Source organism: Schistocerca piceifrons, chromosome 1, assembly GCF_021461385.2.
Source record: "Schistocerca piceifrons isolate TAMUIC-IGC-003096 chromosome 1, iqSchPice1.1, whole genome shotgun sequence".
Taxonomy (NCBI): Eukaryota; Metazoa; Arthropoda; class Insecta; order Orthoptera; family Acrididae; genus Schistocerca; species Schistocerca piceifrons.
In genome coordinates, this window is record NC_060138.1 from 647,944,771 (window position 1) to 647,963,586 (window position 18,816).

General features: G+C 42.7%; 1 protein-coding gene across 4 annotated transcripts in view; it reads left to right on the forward strand.

Annotated features, from left to right (window-relative positions):
- Window positions 1–18,816, forward strand: part of LOC124805170 (AMP deaminase 2) — a 467,688-nt gene that overhangs the window by 297,038 nt on the left and 151,834 nt on the right. For all 4 annotated transcript variants that reach the window (XM_047265658.1, XM_047265667.1, XM_047265673.1 and 1 more), the window contains one exon: window positions 10,059–10,248. In XM_047265658.1, the coding sequence (XP_047121614.1) occupies window positions 10,059–10,248 (190 nt within the window). The remainder of the gene's footprint in view (window positions 1–10,058; window positions 10,249–18,816) is intronic.

The following is an 18,816-nucleotide window of genomic DNA, read 5'->3' on the forward strand; positions in this document are numbered from 1 at the left end:
TTTTCCTTTCTTTGTTTCCCTGCTCTCTTGTTCGTCCACTTTGGTGTTTGAGTTTCGTCTTTTTCTTCTTCTTTCTTTCTGTGCACTCCTGAAGGCCAGCCCATGCATCTGACTTGTAACAGGTGACTGGGTAACGTGTAATTCCCGGCCCCGGGTCGACAGGTAGGGTTCATACGTACCCCCAGGTATAGGCCAGGCCCAGGGAGGGGTGACTGCCAAGCTGCAGCCTTCCCAAATTGCCAATTGGTCCCTCTGTTAGGTGTCAGGGAGGTGTGACCTGAGGTGCACCTAAGGCGGGTGCACACCCTTGTGAAGGTGCCCCCAGATGGAAGGAGCGTGCCATCGGAGACGCTGTCAGTCATGGGGGTTTTTCTGACAATGAGCCAATCATCTTCACAATCAGTGTCTACAAAACATAAATGTAATGAGGCTAATGATTCAAAGACCTTTCCTGCACCACCTTGGTTCCTAGTGGTCTCAAGTACTGAAGACGGTTAGTCCTTCGCCATGGTAAATCCGTTTATTATTCAGAAAGGTGTTGACTCAATTGCTGGCCCTGTGAAATCGTGCTCTCATTTATGGAATGGCCCTTTGATTTTGGAGACTACTACTGATTCTCAAGCAAAACTGCTTGCCACCTTGCTTCTCCACAGCTACCCTGTTTGTGTCGAGACCCATAGCACTTTGAATTCTTCCTGTGGTGTTATTTATGCTAGGCAGCTTGACGGTCTAACGGAGGCTGAAATCCAATCTTACCTCTCTGATCAGGGTGTCATTTCCATCCATCGGGTGATGAGAAAGGTATATCCCTCCTTAGTGCCCACCTGCACTGATTTTCTTACCTTTGATAGAGTGGTGCTTCCATCCAAGATCAAAGCAGTCTATGAAATTATCACTCTCCAACTGTACATTCCAAACCTGATGCGCTGCTACCAGTGTCATCATTTCAACTACAGTAGAACGTGTTGTCGATACCCAGACAAATGTGTAACCTGTGATAGGGATGCTCAGGAGGGCTATGGTCCACTTACTTCTCCCTGCTGTATCAACTGCTATGGTGGCCATGCTGCCTCCTCTTGGGAATGTCCCATGTATCTTGATGAGCTGTCCAAGAGATCCGGGTAAAGGAAAAAGTTCTTTACCCAGTCACTCTCAAGTTATTGGCTAGTCGCAAGCCCTGCTTTCTCCCATCTGGCACCTGTGGTTCTGTTCTTGTTACCCCTCGCTCCATGAAGGACATGGCCACACAGACAGTGACCTCAAATTCAGCTCTGAGGTTGTGAAATCATGAAGTCGCCTAGTGTCGAGGTACCATCGACATCCCCCCCCCCTCAGCTGTGCAGCAAGCTGCCAAACTCTCACCTCAAGGGGCGAAGCCACCAACTACACAACCAGTTGGCCAGAAAGAACAGAAGGAGTACTTCCATGAAGACTTCTTACATCCCTCCAGCCCAACAACACCAGAGTCTTCCTCTAACCAGAAAGGCTCAAAGAAATCCACCAAAGGCAAATGGTCTTCTGCCGAGGTGACACCCCTTTCTTCTCATCATGACTCTCCCTCCAATTGAATGTTCGTGGTCTTCAATCCCACAAAGAGAATTTATGGCTGCTTTTAGCATCGGAGTGTCCTCTTGTATTCTGCCTTCAGGAAACGAAAATGTGTAAATTGTGTCCTCGGGACCACTTTGAGCTTTCACATTTCGTCCCAGTTCATTTTGATTTTGACCTTCCTCCCCCTGTGGTCGGAATCCCATCTCAGGGGAGGTGGGGGGGGGGGGCGTCATGCTGCTCATACGGGATGACGTTCATAGTCAACCCATCTCCCTGACTACCGATTTTCAAGCTGTTGCAGTTCGCCTTTTTCTTCCCCACCTGGCTTTTTCCCTCTGTACCATTTATGTCCCTCCGTCATTTGATGTCACCAGGGCAGATTTTCTTCAGATTATTGGGCAGCTACCTCCCCCATTTCTGCTGCTCAATGACTTTAATGCACAACATCCCCTTTGGGGTCCTCCCAGAACCTTCAGAGAGGTGTCCTCTTGGCTGATCTTCTTAATCAACGTAACCTCTTCTGCCTTAACACTGGAGCCGGCCAGAGTGGCCGAGCAGTTCTAGGCGCTACAGTCTGGAACTGTGCGACCGCGGGCATGGATGTGTGTGATGTCCTTAGATAAGTTAGGTTTAAGTAGTTCTGAGTTCTAGGGGACTGATGACCTCAGCAGTTAAGTCCCATAGTGCTCAGAGCCATTTGAACCTTAACACTGGAGCACCCACTTTCCTTTCCGATTTGTCACACACCTATTCCCATTTGGACCTATCCTTCTGCACTGCCCAGCTTGCCCATCGTCTTGAGTGGTCCATTCTTTCTGATGCCTACTCGAGTGACCATTTCCCTTGTGCTATGTGTTTGCTGACTCCTACCCCACCTGTGTGCACACCCAAATGGCAGCTTATTAAAGCTGACTGGCAGCTTTGCTCCTCCCTAACAACCTTCGAAGAACAAGATTTCCCCAGTTGTGATGACCAGATAGAATATCTCATAGATGTTATCCTTACTGCTGCAGAATGTTCCATTCCTCGCATTTCCTCTTTACCATGCCATGTGCCATTCCCTTGGTGGACTGAGGCATGCTGCAATGTAATTTGCACATGGAGACATGCTCTCCATGTTTTTAACTGCCATTCTACTATGACAAACTGCATGCATCATAAAGAGATGCATGCAAAGTGTCATCACGTTCTTTGGGATAGCTAAAAAGCTAACTGGATTTCATTCACTAGTTCTTTTAACAGTTCCACACGTTCCTCTGTAATGTGGGCCAACTTCCAACCGCTCTCTAGGACCAAGATCAATTTGCCAATTTCCGGCCTGACAGTAGCAGACAATGTTGTCGTCGACCCTATTGCTGTCTCCAACACCTTGTGCCACCATTTTGTGGAAGATTCAAACTCTTCGCACTATCACCCTGCCTTCCCCTGTTGGAAACAAGCAGAGGAGGCTCATGCGATACCCTTCTCTTCTCTGAATCGTGAGGGCTACAATGCCACCTTTACTATGAGGGAGGTAGATCATGCTCTCACTTAATTCCGATCCTCCAGCCCAGGGCCATACACTGTCCACATTCACATGTTGCAGCACCTTTCTCTTGGAGGCAAGCACTTTCTGCATAACATGTACAACTGCATATGGGCAGAGGGCACATTTCCCGGACTTTGGCTTGAAGCCACCATCATACCCATACCTAAGCTCGGTAAGTACAAAAACCTTCCTTCTAGCTACCACCCCCATCTCTCTCACCAACTGCTTTTGCAAGGTGATGGAATGTATGATTCATGACTGGCTGCTATGGTGGCTCGAGTCTCACAATTTACTAATGGCAGCACAGTGTGAATTTCAAGTGCAGTGTTCTGCAGTTGACCATCTCATTACTTTGTCCCCCCCCCATGTAATGAATGGTTTTCTGTGGAAATCCCAGACTGTGGCTGTGTTTTTCAATTTGGAGAAGGCCTAGGACACCTGCTGGAGAAATGGTATCCTCCATACTCTTTACATGTGGGGCATGTGTGGATTCTGCCTTGTTGGACACCTTTGTCCAGGAAAATGGTGTGCCTCAGGGTTCCGTCCTGAGTGTCATCCTCTTTGCTATCAACATTAACCATATAATGGCCTGTCTCCTGCCAGGCTCCCTTTTTGTTCACAATTTTGCCGTCTATTGCAGTTATCCGTGGAGCTGTCCCCGGGGTCTTTAGTGATGTCTTGATTGTCTTTACTCCTGGAGCATCGACAATGGCTTTCGTTTTTCCACTGACAAAACCATCTGCATGAATTTCTGGCAGTGCAAATGGTTTCTCCCTCCCTCTTTACATCTTGGGCCTGTTGCCTATTTATTCATTGAAACTACGAAATTCTTGGGCTTCATGCTCAATAGGTAACTCCCTTGGTCCTCCCATGTGTCTTACTTGGCAGGCCGCTGTACGTGGCTCCTCAGTGCCCTATGTGTCATCAGTGGTACTTCTTGGGGTGCCGATTGAATGACCCTCCGTTTGTATCAGTCCCATGTCAGTTCTTTGTTGGGTGCTTTGTTTATGCATCTGCACATCCATCCCTCTTAAGCCATCTCAACACTATCCACCATCTTGGTATCCATTTGGCCACAGGTGCCTTTTACGCTATCCCAGTTGAGAGTCTGTATGCTGAAGCTGCTGAATTACCACTGTCCTACCGCCGTGACTTTCTCCTCAGCAGATATGCATGCCATTTGTCTGCCATGGGTGGCCACCCATCCTATGCCTCCTTCAATGATTCCTTTGATTGCCAGTATGGGGCACATCCCTCTTCTCTGTTACCTCTTGAAGTCCATTTTCGGCACTTGCTACAGTGGCTCAACTTCACACTACCTGCGACTTTCCCGGTGGGTGTGAGCCCTTCACCACCTTGGCTTTGTGAAGCAGCCCATGTTCACCTTGGCCTTCATTCACTTCCTAAGGACACTACTTCAGCATCACTCTATCGCCTTAAGTTTCACGACCTTTGCATGGAACCTCGTGATAGTACCTTTGTGGACACTGATGGGTCTCAGACTGACTGTGGGATCGGGTGTGCCTTTGTCATTGGTGCCCGTGTCTTTCAGTATCAGCTCCTGGCACACTGCTCAGGATGTACAGCTGAACTCTTCATCCTGTATCACAGAGTACATCCAGTGATGCAGACTTTTCAATTGTGTTCTCTGCTCATACTTGCTCAGCACCCTTCAAAGTCTGTTTGTGCTGTACACTGCCCATTCCTTAGTGCAACAGGGCCAGGAAAACTGTCACTTGCTTACTCCTGGTGGAGTCTCTGTGGGTTTCTGGTCATGTTGGTCTGCCAGGAAACGAGGCTGCTGACGCTGCTGCCAAGGCTGCAGTCCTTGTACCTCAGCCCGCGAGTTCCTAGATTCCCTCCAATGATCTCTGTGTTGCTGCCTGCCCTTTGGCATCACTAGTGGTCCTCTCTTCACAGGAATAAGCTCCTGCTTATTAAGTCTCTCCCAGCAGCTTGGACAACGTCCTCTCGGCCGTCCTGCCGGGATGAGGTCATTTTAACCAGGCTGCATATCGGGCACTGCCTTTTTAGCCTTTGTCATTTGATAAGTGGCGCTACCCCACCACTTTGTACACATTTTGCCCAAGTTTTAAGTGTCCATGACTTCCTGATGAAATGCCCATTTTTTAACCATTCACATTCCCACTCGGTTTTGTCATCTGTGTTATCAGCCGTTTTAGCAAAAGACATGTGGGCTGTCGACAGTGTTTTATTTTTTTATCCACCAAAGCAATATGGCAAGGGCCATTTAATTTTTAGTTTTGGACCTCCATTTCTAAATGGTGTCTCTTTTAGCCCTTTTTCCAAGTCCCTGTTTTTAGCTGTCTTCTCTTATGTCAATTGGGACTGATGCATAGTCATGTTTTAACTCCTCTCTGTCTTCTTGTTTTGACTTGGGCTCGTACGTCTAGAAACTAATCCTACTACATCCTTGGAGTACTCTGTAAATTACCTTTACATCTGTTGATTCTATTCCATTAAGAGTGACATGTTGATTTCTTTCTGCAAGGAAGTGTTGAATCAAGTTGCAAAACAGCTCTGATACTCAATAAGCTCATTTTTTTCACTAAACAGCATTGCTGGATGGTTTCAAATGCCTTGCTGAAGTCAAGGGACATGGCATCAATCTGAGTGCCATTGTCTATGGCGCTGTGGATCTTGTGGAGGAACAGAGCGAGCCGAGTTTTGCGAGATCTCTGTTTGCGGAATCCATGTTGATTTTTATAGAGGAGATTTTCCTTCTCCAAGAACATCACAATTCTTGAGCTTCAAACATGTTCCATAATTCTACAACAGATTGACATCAACAATATAGGTCTATAATTGTGTGCATCTGTCCTACGGCCCTTCTTAAAAACAGGAATAACCTGTACTTTCTCCCAGTCACGAGGTACCCATCATTGACAAGTACTCTATGATAAATTACTGCTAGAAGGTGAGGAAGTCCTGCACATATTCTTTGTAGAATCTTACAAATATCTCATCTGGTCCTGATGCCTTTCCACTACTAAGCAATTGTAGTTGATTTTCTATTCTGCAATCGGTTATCTCAATATCTCCATCAGGCCTTTGAGCTTTTTTCAATTTGAATCATTTCAGCTGTTTTTCAACACAACTGACACTAACACTGGTTTGAGGATTAAATTGGGGCAATACTCCTGGGTTTTCTCTTTTAAAGGAACATTTGAAGACAGAGTTAAGCATTTCAGCTTTTGCTTTCTGACCCTCAATTTCATTCCTGTCTCATTCACTAGGGACTGGGCATTTACTTTGGTGCCACTGGTAGCCTTTAGATATGACTAGAATTTCTTTAGGTTTTGTGGAAGATCATTTGACAACATTCTGCTATGATAGTTAGTGAAGGCTTTATGCATTGCCCTCTTGACAGCCAAATGCATTTCTTTCAGCATCTCTCTATCTTTAGTCCTATGCTCTCTTTTACACATGTTAGGCAGTAGTCTCTTCTGTTTCTTTGGAACTTTCTGAGTGACTCTATACCGTGGAGTGGCCCTCCCATTATGAACTATTCTACTGGGTGTATATCTAGTGCATGGTAAATTATTCTCTTAAACTTGAGCCATAGTTCCTTACATGTGCCTGCCCTGTGCTGAAAGTTTCAAGTTTCACATTGAGATATAGGTTTTTTTATCTAGTTTACTGAACGTATATATGTTTCTGCTTGTTTAGTTCCCTTTGTACTTTGGTAATCATTGTTGCCAAAACCATGTCTTGATCACCGATACCAATTTTGATGTGAACATCCTCAAAGAGGTCAGTTCTTTTTGTTGCTGTTAGATCCAGTATATTTTCCTAATGAGTGGGCTTCCTAACTATCTGTTCTACGTAGTTTTCAGAGAAGGCATTTAGTAATGTTTCATGCCCACGACTAACAAAACTGAAATTTTCCCAAATGATTGATGAGTTATTAAAGTCTCCACTGATGATTGCAGTATGTTTGGGGAACTTACATATAAGTGACCTGAGGTTTTCTCTAAAGTTTTTGGTTTCATCAGAGGGTAAGTCTGGTGGGTGATATGATGATCCAGTTATCATTTTATGGCAACCACTGGTACTGAGTGTTGCCCAAACAATCCCACATGGAGCTTCAGTTTCTATCTTGGTGGATTTGAGTTTCTTGTCAACTGTGACAAATACACCACCATTAGCCTATCTTTTTGACATAGACCTAAGTTTTCCATAAAAATTTCACTATCAATTTTGGGTTTCAACCAGCTTTCCATAGCTAGTATTATGAGGAGCACCATGTACTTTGGCACTTTGTTGTGAATGCTTCAGCAGGTAACCACTAGGATTTTAATACTCTCGCATGTGAGGCATTTCTTTCAACCTTACGCTGATACTTCTGTGTTTTCTACAGCTAGCATTATCTAGATGGATGAAGAGTTGCCTAATCTAGAAAACCCTTGGATGTGTCCCTCACACAGTCAGGTATATGGATAGCAGTCTCTGATGTGTAGTGCATCTGACCCATTTAAGTGCATCCTACAGTTCTCAACACAACGGTGTAAATCCAGGAAGTCACAAACTAGCTTGTCACAGCATTTTAGAAGTCTCTGGTTCAGTCTTTCCACTTGACTCAGAACCAAGGGACCACAATCAGTGCTGGAGACAATGCTGCAAATTTTGAGCTTCTTTGAAACTCTGTGTGCAAGGCTGATCTTCTCAACCTTCTCTGCCAGTTGCTGGAATCGCCCAAGTACGACCTGGGAGCCCAGACAAGAAGTGTCGTTTGTTCCAACATGAGCCACAATCTGCACTTGCTTGCACCCTGTTCCCTCAATGGCTGCTGGAGTAAACTGTTCCCCATGTTGAACAAGACCCTTGGGCATACGCGCTTTGTGCACCTGGTGCCGTTTCCTGGCCTTTCTACGATTTCCCATCTGTTCTCCAGAACAGATGAAGTGAGTCCCACTGGCTCAGTTTCAATGAAAGACAACACCTTGAACTTGTTGGTTAGGGGATTGGTATATCACCCAGTGCCCTCCCTGGTCCCTGCTCCCACTGTACCGGATGCCTAGATCCACTATTAAAAAGCCACTCTCAGTCAAGTGGGCAAATAATGAGAGACCCTGTACTTTCTACAGAGGAGACAGCATCCACAGTAGCAGATAGTACCTGGGGTAATCAAAACCACAGGTACATGACTCTCAGAAGCTCTTCCAAAAAAAGCCAGTTCATAGCAGCTGCCAATCATCTGACAGTAACAAGGGTGATTTCCAGCTGCTTACAAATGTCAACCAACCTATCTCACGTACAAGAACAGCATTCATAGTTGGGCTTCATTTTGGCTGGTGCAATGTATTACAGGAAGAAATAACTTTAAACTAAGCCTGCTGATTATCTTTTATATGTGTTGAACTGAAAAATTACTGATTCCCTATAAGAATTTAAGCAAATACACAAAGTAAGATTTCTACTAAGGCAACAGAAAAACCTGTGGTAAAACTACAAATTTCATAAAATGTTTTGAGGTTAGTTATAGTTATTCACAAACTGTAGGTAATATATTCTCTTTAAGGGAAAACTAGATGCAAAGAAATTTGTTAGGTATAATACCTGCTACAGTAACTAAATAACAAATGCCGATTTACTACAAATTATCTTATACAAAGGACAATTGTAACTTAGAAAAGTCTCAAAACTGCACGTATATCGCATTGATATACTGTGAAATTTGTGGTGATCTATTCTTTAGCAGTAATTGTGGATCACAAATGCCGATTTGCTACAAAATATGTTATCCAAAAACACTTGTTCTGGTAACTTACGAAAATATAGTTCTGCAAGCATTCGAAAATTGTTGAAAATTAACTATTTCTCATGTAATTATACAATGAAATTGGAGAACAGTTGTTTTAATAGAGGTTAGACCTGCTGTTTTCAAAGATTTTACAAGCGCACAATTAAGTCGAAACCTACAATGAACGATAACAGTAAGAGTTTATCGCGGCACTTGTGAATATTGAAAATTCCACGATATATCCCAATACAAATTGTTATTGATACAATCAATGAAAGATTATGTGGGAGTGATCCAAACAGTAAAATACATAAATCTATAGTTACAATCAGCACACTAATCTTGAACACACTCCCTCATACAAAGGAAAATTCCAAAATTGGCTTTTACATATAAATAAACGTGTGAATTGCATGGATTTTTTACCTAACTGTTTCTGTGCCAACTTCTACACTGGCGTGCTGAAGGAGAAAAACATTGCAGTGTGAGTTTATCTCAGTCAAAATCTAGAAAAATGTGCCGCACCAACAAAGCAAGTCCTCTGCTTGTTGCAGCTAACAATGCTGTCCGACCTGGACTTTCCATTGTTAGAAAATAATGTAACACATTCTACCTAAAGTGTGACCATGATTTTGTTAGAAGCCCAAATCAAACGAACATTGGACTGAGACTAAGTCACATGCTTTCATTTTCAATTTTGCCTTGTCATTCTTAAATATTAATCGTAGCAAAATGAGGACTTGTCACACTGAAACTTCAGCAAAATGAAGGTAGAAAGAAGTAGGAAAGTGTAATGTGTATAAGCAAAAACTAAGAGAATGCTGTATTTTGAAACAGTCAATTCTTTCAGCCAGCAGAAGAAAGATAAGTATTTGAGGGAATGGGATAAGGAAGTTATATATCACACACATTCAGGTATGTTAGGTCTGGAAAAGAGAGAAGTCAGTTAATTTTTGACTGTCCAATTAACATTTTTTATATTTATTTTATTGTATTTTAGTTTGTTTAGCTTGAGCAATGGTAAATGAAATCATTGTGATACTACATAATTGTAAGAATTCTTCATACCAAATGACATTTAAATTGTATGGGTAATGTTTATTTTAAACTTACGAGCAATATTAGATTCTCATCATTTTGTGTAAAGTGTGCGTATAATCTGTTACAAGAGTCTCTCATTTTTAGTCTAACTGAAATTTTGGTAAAATTATCCAGGTTCCACCAGAGGATCTACAGCAAGCAAGCAGACTGCTGGTTCAGGCCCTCCATATACGTGAGCAGTACATGGCAATCTCTCAACAGAGCTTTCCATCTATTACAGCACGTTTCCTGCGTTCTGTGTCATCTGGATGTCCACACCTTCTGACCAATGACATTAAACACGAGGATCGCAAAACCATTGAAGGTAACTGCAGGGTTATCCAGTGACTTGGAACAGCCCAATTTTTAGAACAAATTTATGTGTAATTTTCATGGATATCCCATCACTAAATTTTGTAAATTATTTCCATAAAATTCCTATCCTGTCCATATTTTGTTCCTGTTTGCTTTCCTTATCCTTTCCCAGAAGGCAACGACAATGATTATGGGGACGATGAAGTGGACTCTGACATATTAGTCTGGAAAGAAGCCAATCTTGGCCGTCGGAGGCTTACATTTGAGATGGACTTCTGTGTTGTGTCACTATTGAACCAAAGTGAGACTGAAAATTTGCAGGCTCAGAAAGAAAGTTTGACACGTGCAACCAGTGACTGTGAAATTGATGCTATACTCTGCACTGGTGGTGAAAAACGTAAGCAGTAGTGGCTTTTAATCAGTTTTTACTGATATATGGTAGTGATAAAATTTCAAAGAGTTACTGCATTGCAACATTTACAATATTTGTGGCAGTACCTACTTACCAGCGGGTGTAATAAGCATTTAGACACTAATAATTTCTTCTACTTAGCATCCCACATGATCTAACAGAATAACATGCCAAGACTGATACATTTTCTTCTATCCATTCCACTGATTTATCCTTATGAAGGAATTTTAGAAAATTCTGGAAGTTGGCGATTCAGCAATGTTTTGAAGCTTATATGCAACCTGATCCAATTTGTCCTGTTTCAGCAAGTGGAAAGATTGTGATTCTATTCTGCCACAAATATTATCAATATTTGTATTTAGTTTCACTTTGACTAGGTTTCATACTTTCATTTGAGTGTTGTATTGCTGTTGTGGCAGGTTACGGCACACAAGTTTTTCTTTAAGTACATCGCTTAGTATCTTACTGACCAGGAATCATGAGAGATTCCCTTGACCCTTTGTTTATTTCCTGTATTATTCCTTTCCATTACTCTTCTCTGTTCTGAAGACATTCTAGAAACATTTTATCATTTCTGTTTTGTGGTGCTACATGGGTAGAGACATTTTGAGTATGAAAGAGAGGAGGATACTTGTTCTTTTGAAGGAGTGGTACCTGTGAGTAATCTGAGGAAGAAGTGTTGTGAATTACTTACTGTATGTTGATGGCATTTTCAGATTCTAGATCAATGGGAAATTAAATAAAAATTTCCTTTATAGGTTGAACTTTACATATACTATGTGATCAAAAGTATCCAGACACCCCCAAAAAACAAACATTTTTCATATTAGGTGCATTGTGCTGCCACCTACTGCCAGGTATACCATATCAGTGACATCAGTAATCATTAGGCATCGTGAGAGAGCAGAATGGGGTGCTCCGCGGAACTCAGATTTGATTGACCACTTGTGTTATACGTCTGTGTGTGAAATTTCCAACTCCTAAACATCCCTAGGTCCACTGTTTCTGATGTGATAGTGAAGTGGAAACATGAAGGGACACGTACAGCACAAAAGCGTACAGGCAGACCTCATCTGTTGACTGACAGAGACCACTGACAGTTGAAGGGGATTGTAATGTGTAATAGGCAGACATATATCCAGACCATCACAGAGGAATTCCAAATTGCATCAGGATCCACTGCAAGTACTATGAAAGTTAAGTGGGAGGTGAGAAAACTTGAATTTCATGGTCGAGCAGATGCTCGTAAGCCACACATCACATTCATAAATGCCAAATGACGCCTCTCTTGGTGTAAGGAGCATAAACATTGGATGACTGAACAGTGGAAAAAAGTTTTGTGGAATGATTAATCGTGGTACACAATGTGGCAATCCAATGCCAGGGTGTAGGTATGGCGAATGCCCATTGAACGTCATCTTCCAGCCTGTGTAGTGCCAACAGGAAAATTGGGAGCGGTGATGTTGTGGTGTGGTCATGTTTTTCAGGGAGAGGGCTTGCACCCCTTGTTGTTTTGCATGGCACTATCGTAGCACAGGCCTACATTGATGCTTTAAGCACCTTCTTGCTTCCCAATGCCGAAGAACAATTCGGTGATGGCAATTGCATCTTTCAACACAATGGAGCACCTGTTCATAATGCACGGCCTGTAGTGGAGTGGTTACATGACAATAACATCCCTGTAATGGACTGGCCCGTACAGAGTCCTGACCTGAATCCTATAGACACCATTTGGAGGTTTTGGAACGCCAACTTCGTGCCAGGCCTTACCAATCAACATCGATCCCTTTCCTCAGTGCAGCACTTGGTGAAGAATGGCCTGCCATTCCCCAAGAAACCTTCCAGCACCTGACTGAATGTATGCCTGGGAGAGTGGAAGGTGTCATCAAGACTGAGGGTGGACCGGCACCTTATTGAATTCCTTGGGGAAGGAGACCAGACAGTGTGGTCATCGGCCTCATCGGATTGGGGAAGAATGGGGAAGGAAGTCGGCCGTGCCCTTTCAGAGGAACCATCCCGGCATTTGCCTGGAGTGATTTAGGGAAATCACGGAAAACCTAAATCAGGATGGCCGTTCAGCCAGGTGTCTGGATACTTTTGGTCACATAGTGTATGTTCTTATTATTACATTTATTATTGCTTATCTTTTTTTACATTTTTGTATACATTACAGAGCAACAAAAAGATATCGAATTATGATAAATACGGATTATGCTCTCCATAAATCACCTCTACTCTTTATATACCAGGGGATAATTTTTTTTAAAATAATTTTGCAACAAGTGCTCCACCCACCTCAGCATCAAGTCCACACACTGCCTGTGTCTCAGACTCCCACAAATTAATGTTTTTCATAACATCCAGTCTATTTTGTCATATCTGCATCGAAACCCCACAACAAAGAACGCCATGGCTTACCTTAATACGAGCTGACTTGGTCTTAGTCAGTGGAATACTGTGAGGATAGCATCTTATTTCAAGGCATTGTTCACATTTCAAAGTTAGAGCTGGGGACCAGTTAATGAAAGGGTAAATAAAGATAGTCAGTTGGAATGATTGTACAAGAGAGTGAGATGTAACAATGCTGAAACTGAAATGATGGGACGGTATGCCTAGTTTCATTTTAATGTTCTTTTTCTCTTTTTCTTCTACTTTCACCGCCTCTTCTTCCAATACTCTCTCTACCACATCTTGGCTCACTATCTCATCTTTGCCCATTACTACCTCTTTGCTTGTCAGGCTGGTATTACTTCTTTGCTCACACTGCTATCACCACACATGCTCTTCCTCTCTCTACTCCCATTTGCTTCCCCACCATTTGCTCTCTCCCCCACCTTCTCCATTCTCCTCCTCCAACTACCTCTGTCTGTCTTTAAGATGTAGTAACAGGATGAACCTATACTTTATTTTTATTTCTCTCTTTGTTAAGTAAAGATCAACTGTTATGTCTCCTTTGCATAATGCACATGATCTGCTGAGTTTACATATGAATAAAAAGCTAGGACACATAAGGACACACATTGTCATTTCATCAACAAATCATATCATAACCCAAGATTAATAATAATAATAATAATAATAATAATAATAATAATAATAATAATAATAATGAAAGTTTTTGGACTGTTGTCGATACAGAACTTTGCTGTGATGTTTCTTTTATACACTACTGGCCATTAAAATTGCTACACCAAGAAGAAATGCAGATGATAAACGGGTATTCATTGGACAAATGTATTATACTAGAATTGACATGTGATTACATTTTCACGCAATTTGGGTGCATAGATCCTGAGAAATCAGTACCCAGAACAACCACCTCTGGCCGTAACACCGGCCTTGATATGCCTGGGCATTGAGTCAAACAGAGCTTGGATGGCGTGTACAGGTACAGCTGCCCATACAGCTTCAACACGATACCACAGTTCATCAAGAGTAGTGACTGGCGTATTGTGATGAGGTAGTTGCTAGGCCACCATTGACCAGACGTTTTCAATTGGTGAGAGATCTGAAGAATATGCTGGCCAGGGCAGCAGTCGAACATTTTGTGTGTCCAGAAAGGGCTGTACAGGACATGCAACATGCGGTCGTGCATTATCCTGCTGAAATGTAGGGTTTCGCAGGTATCAAATGAAGTGTAGAGCCACGGGTCATAACACATCTGAAATGTAACGTCCACCGTTCAAAGTGCCGTCAATGCGAAAAAGAGGTGACAGAGACGTGTAACCAATGGCACCCCATACCATCATGCCGGGTGATACGCCAGTATGGCGATGACGAATACACGCTTCCAATGTGCGTTCACTGCGATGTCGCCAAACACAGATGTGACCATCATGATGCTGTAAACAGAACCTGGATTCATCTGAAAAAATGACGTTTTGCCATTCATGCACCCAGGTTCGTTGTTGAGTACTTGTTGTCTTGCAGACGTCCCCATCTGTTGACTCAGGGATAGAGATGTCGCTGCACGATCCGTTACAGCCATGCAGATAAGATGCCTATCATCTCGACTGCTAGTGATATGAGGCCGTTGGGAACCAGCATGGTGTTCTGTGCTACCCTCCTGAACCCACTGATTTCATATTCTGCTAACAGTCATTGGATCTCAACCAACGTGAGCAGCAATGTCACGATACAATAAACCGCAATCGCTATAGGCTACAATCTGACCTTTATCAAAGTTGGAAATGTGATGGTATGCATTTCTCCTCCTTACATGAGGCATCACAACAACGTTTCACCAGGCAACGCCCGTCAACTACTGTTTGTGTTTGAGAAATTGTTTGGAAACATTCCTCATGTCAGCACATTGTAGGTGTTGCCACCAGCGCCAACCTTGTGTGCATGCTCTGAAAAGCTAATATTTGCATATTACAGCATCTTCTTCCTGTCGGTTAAATTTCGCATCTGTAGCACGTCATCATCATGGTGTAGCAATTTTAATTGCCAGTAGTGTATCATAGTTAGAGGCCAGTAGGAAGGTGGTCTTTAGGAACGTGAGTGGCTTTGAATTAAACATCATTTGGTAAACAAGAATACAGCAAAGAAAGACCTTTATGCAGTGAGTACTAAATTTACAGTTCAGGTACATAAGTAGTTGAGCTAGAGGCAGCACATTTGTGTAGAAATGGTGATGGAAAGATATTTATTACATTTATTATCAATTTACATTTTTGAGAAAATACATCACACTACTATGAACCATGACTACATAAACTGATAAGTGCTTCTTTCTCTTTAAAGCAGAAAAGGGACAAAAATGGGGAAAACTACAAGTACTAAGGAAAGGTACACTTAAAGTGTGTCACATTGTAGAGGTTTGTTTTATTTTTTCAGTGGGGAACTGAGCTTCTCGCACAGTGTCATTGTTTCACAGCTCTTTAGTACTTGCTTTTAAAAAGTAAAGTGTAAGGACCAAATATTTTCTGGGCAATAATTTTATGAATTATGCGTATGTGTATTGCTTAATAACAAAATAAACAAAACAGCATTTTAAACAAACAACAACAATAACAACAGTGTCAAGGATAAATTGGTGATATTATAGTGCTGACATTTTCAGATAACAAATATGCAATTAATTGACACATAAAGACCAAATCCAAACTTTTCCTTGCAGCAGTATGCACATTTGCTGCTTCTGCATGTTTCCTGGCACCATTGACTCATCTCTTATTAGAATACTATCTTTTTATTTTCTTCTCTCTTCCCATTTCCACTTAATTTTCATTATTGCCATAATTACAGCTTCCTCTCCAGTTTCTTTCCTATTCAACTGCTTTATTTTCTGATGCCACCATGTTCCTTTGCCTGACCAAAATACAGTGTGTAAATCATGAGATTTGTTGGCATTTGTCAGTTTGTGGTGAGTAGTGATATTATAGCAAAATAATAACATTTAACACCACTTTATTGTAATAATATGCTTTCTTTATTGTAATAATATGCTTTATTCCCTTCATGAGCACAAAACACAACAACACAGAACAAAACTAGAGATCAAGTGAGTTCAAAGATCATCATAGAGAGAGATCATGCAGAGTGATGTATTGAACAGCCACAGAGCTCCACTGCCCCCCCCCTCCCCCCCAATCTGCCCCCCTCCCTCCATGGACTGCAGAGCACAGTGTAGGAGCAACAGGAAAAGGGAATTGTATTGGAGAAGCGAGCAGCAAAGACACAACATAATCTTTCATCCACGTCGATTGGAATAGGGGACGACCAGCTTGGTTGAGTGGGATATGAATAGGAGGGGAAGGGAAGGACTGTGGATGGATGAATAGAATGACAATTGACAGTATGCCATCCTCATCAATAAAAGCTCAAAGGGAGCCGTTGACAAAATCTATTGGTAAGTGAATAGCTCGGGCGAGCGTAAGATTAACTTCCTTAGATTTACATAGCTGTGAAGGTGCACAAAAAACAAACAAATAGTTATTATGATGTTGCATTGAGTTGTCATCCACTGGGAATGCTGAGACATCAACAGTAAATATGATCATAGTTGAGCACGGTGGTGGGGGTGAGAAGAAGGGTATGGGAAGTTCGTCACTGAGGGAGCCACAATCACTAACACAGGCTTCACTAGATGTAAAGGAGGGTGGGAGGGAAGTGCCAGCTGAATGCTCACTGAAACCAGTTCACTTGTTGTGATGACAGTTGGAGGAAGCTCTGAGGCCTTGTTTTTTGAGACATGTTCAGTGAGGATACATGCTCCGATTTAACTCCATGTAGAGAGACTGTTTGTGGTATGCCATTTAGCACGATGGTCATAGTGTTTGTAGCATAGTCGAGAACCTAGTGAGGTTCTGAATAGGATGGAGTAAGAGCTGTTTGAACGGTGTCGTCTCACAGCGTAATAGTCACAGTCTGCAAGTTCCTTGTGCAAAAAGACTGGTGGGTGAGTAAAGGATCTCTGTCATGGAGGTCTTTAAATTGTATGCCTTGCAAATGCCTGGCAGTACCCACAGAAGCGCATCCGGCCAAGAGTTAGTGGTACATTAATGCTGCCTTTAGGATGCGGTGCCAGCACTCCACTTTAGGGGTGGTAGGCTGTCGTATGGAAATGCTTCACATCACATAGGACAGGACACACAATTGTTTGAGGAGTAGAGATTCGAATTGCTTGCCCTGATCTGTGTTGATGGATGCAGGGCAGCCAAGACAGGAGAGCCAGCATGTAATGAATGCTCGAGCCACGGTATCCGCCGATATATCATTCAAAGGAACTGCCTCTACCCACCATGTCACAGGGTCAATGACTGACAAAATGTGATGGTTGTTATTAGAAGGGTGTACGGGGCTGACGAGGTCCATACGAACGTGTTTGAAGTGTCCCAGAGGGGGATGCACATGTCAACCAACTTTGGCATGTTGGCAAGATACGCAGGCTTGTGACCACTCACAGCAGTCTTCCTTGATGTGTGGCTAAACAAAACATTCAGTTACTAGGTGTACCATTGCTCTGATGCTTGAATGAGCTAGACTGTGCAGTGAAGAGAAAATGGCTTGTCAGAGGGGACGAGGCAGGAGTGGTCGTGATACCAGAGAAAGGATGTGGTTGAATATGGAGAGAGGTGGAGTTGTTAGTGGCTAGTGACTGTACCTCCAGATCAGCAGCTTGTAGTCACATGAGCTCCATGAGATCAAACATGCTCATAATAGTATTGATGCGTGGTATGTAGTCTGCTACAATGTTATCTGTGCCTCTGATAAAATGTACGTCCGTTGTATATTGGCTGATAAAATCCATATGCCTGAAGCGACATGGAGGGAGGTCACTAGCCAGTTTACACAGTGCGTCAATGGGGGACAGCGATCTGTGTAAACCGTGATGTCACGTGCCTCAATAACCTCTCAGAAATAGCGTATGGCTTCATAAATGGCCAGTAGCTCCCTGTCAAATGCTGACCATTTATGTTGAGAGGCAGATAGTTTTTTTGAAAAGAAACATAGTGGTTGAGAGACTTTGTGAATGTATTGGTGCAGCATGGTGCCGATCGTGGTGTCAGTAACATCTGTAGTGATTGAGATGGTGCATCGGCACTGTATGGGCTAGTGTGACTGCATTAGCTAGGGCCATTTTTAGGTCACTGAAGGTGTGAGTCGTGTCCTGAGTCCACATAGCCTTGTGATCGCTGGAGGTATGTTTTCCTTGCAAGGCGTCAGGTAGAGGAGACTGCAGGGAGGTGGAATGAGAGGGATGTGGCACCTGAACAAATTGATCATGCCCAAGAAGCAGTGTAGGTAACAAAAAGTGACAGATGGTGGTAAGCTTGCAATGTTAGTGACAAGTTCAGACGTGGAGCGTATGTCTTCAGAGTTCACTGTGTGGCCCAGGAATGTATCTTGTGGCTGGTGCAACTGGGATTTTCTTCACTTATCTCCATGCTGTTATCTGAGATAACATGAAATACCTGAGAAAGATGTTGCTCATGTTAATTAGTAAAGGCAGAGAAAAATACATGTCATCAAGGTAGGCATAACAAATTGGAAACTGGCAAAATAATGAGTCTACAAAACATTGCCACTTCTGAACTTAATTTTTAAGCCCATAAGGCATATAGCAATATTTGAACAAGCCAAAGGGGGTTATAATGGCTGTCTAAGGAATTTAGTCTTTGTACACTGGAATCTTATGACATGCCTTAAGACAGTCAGTGA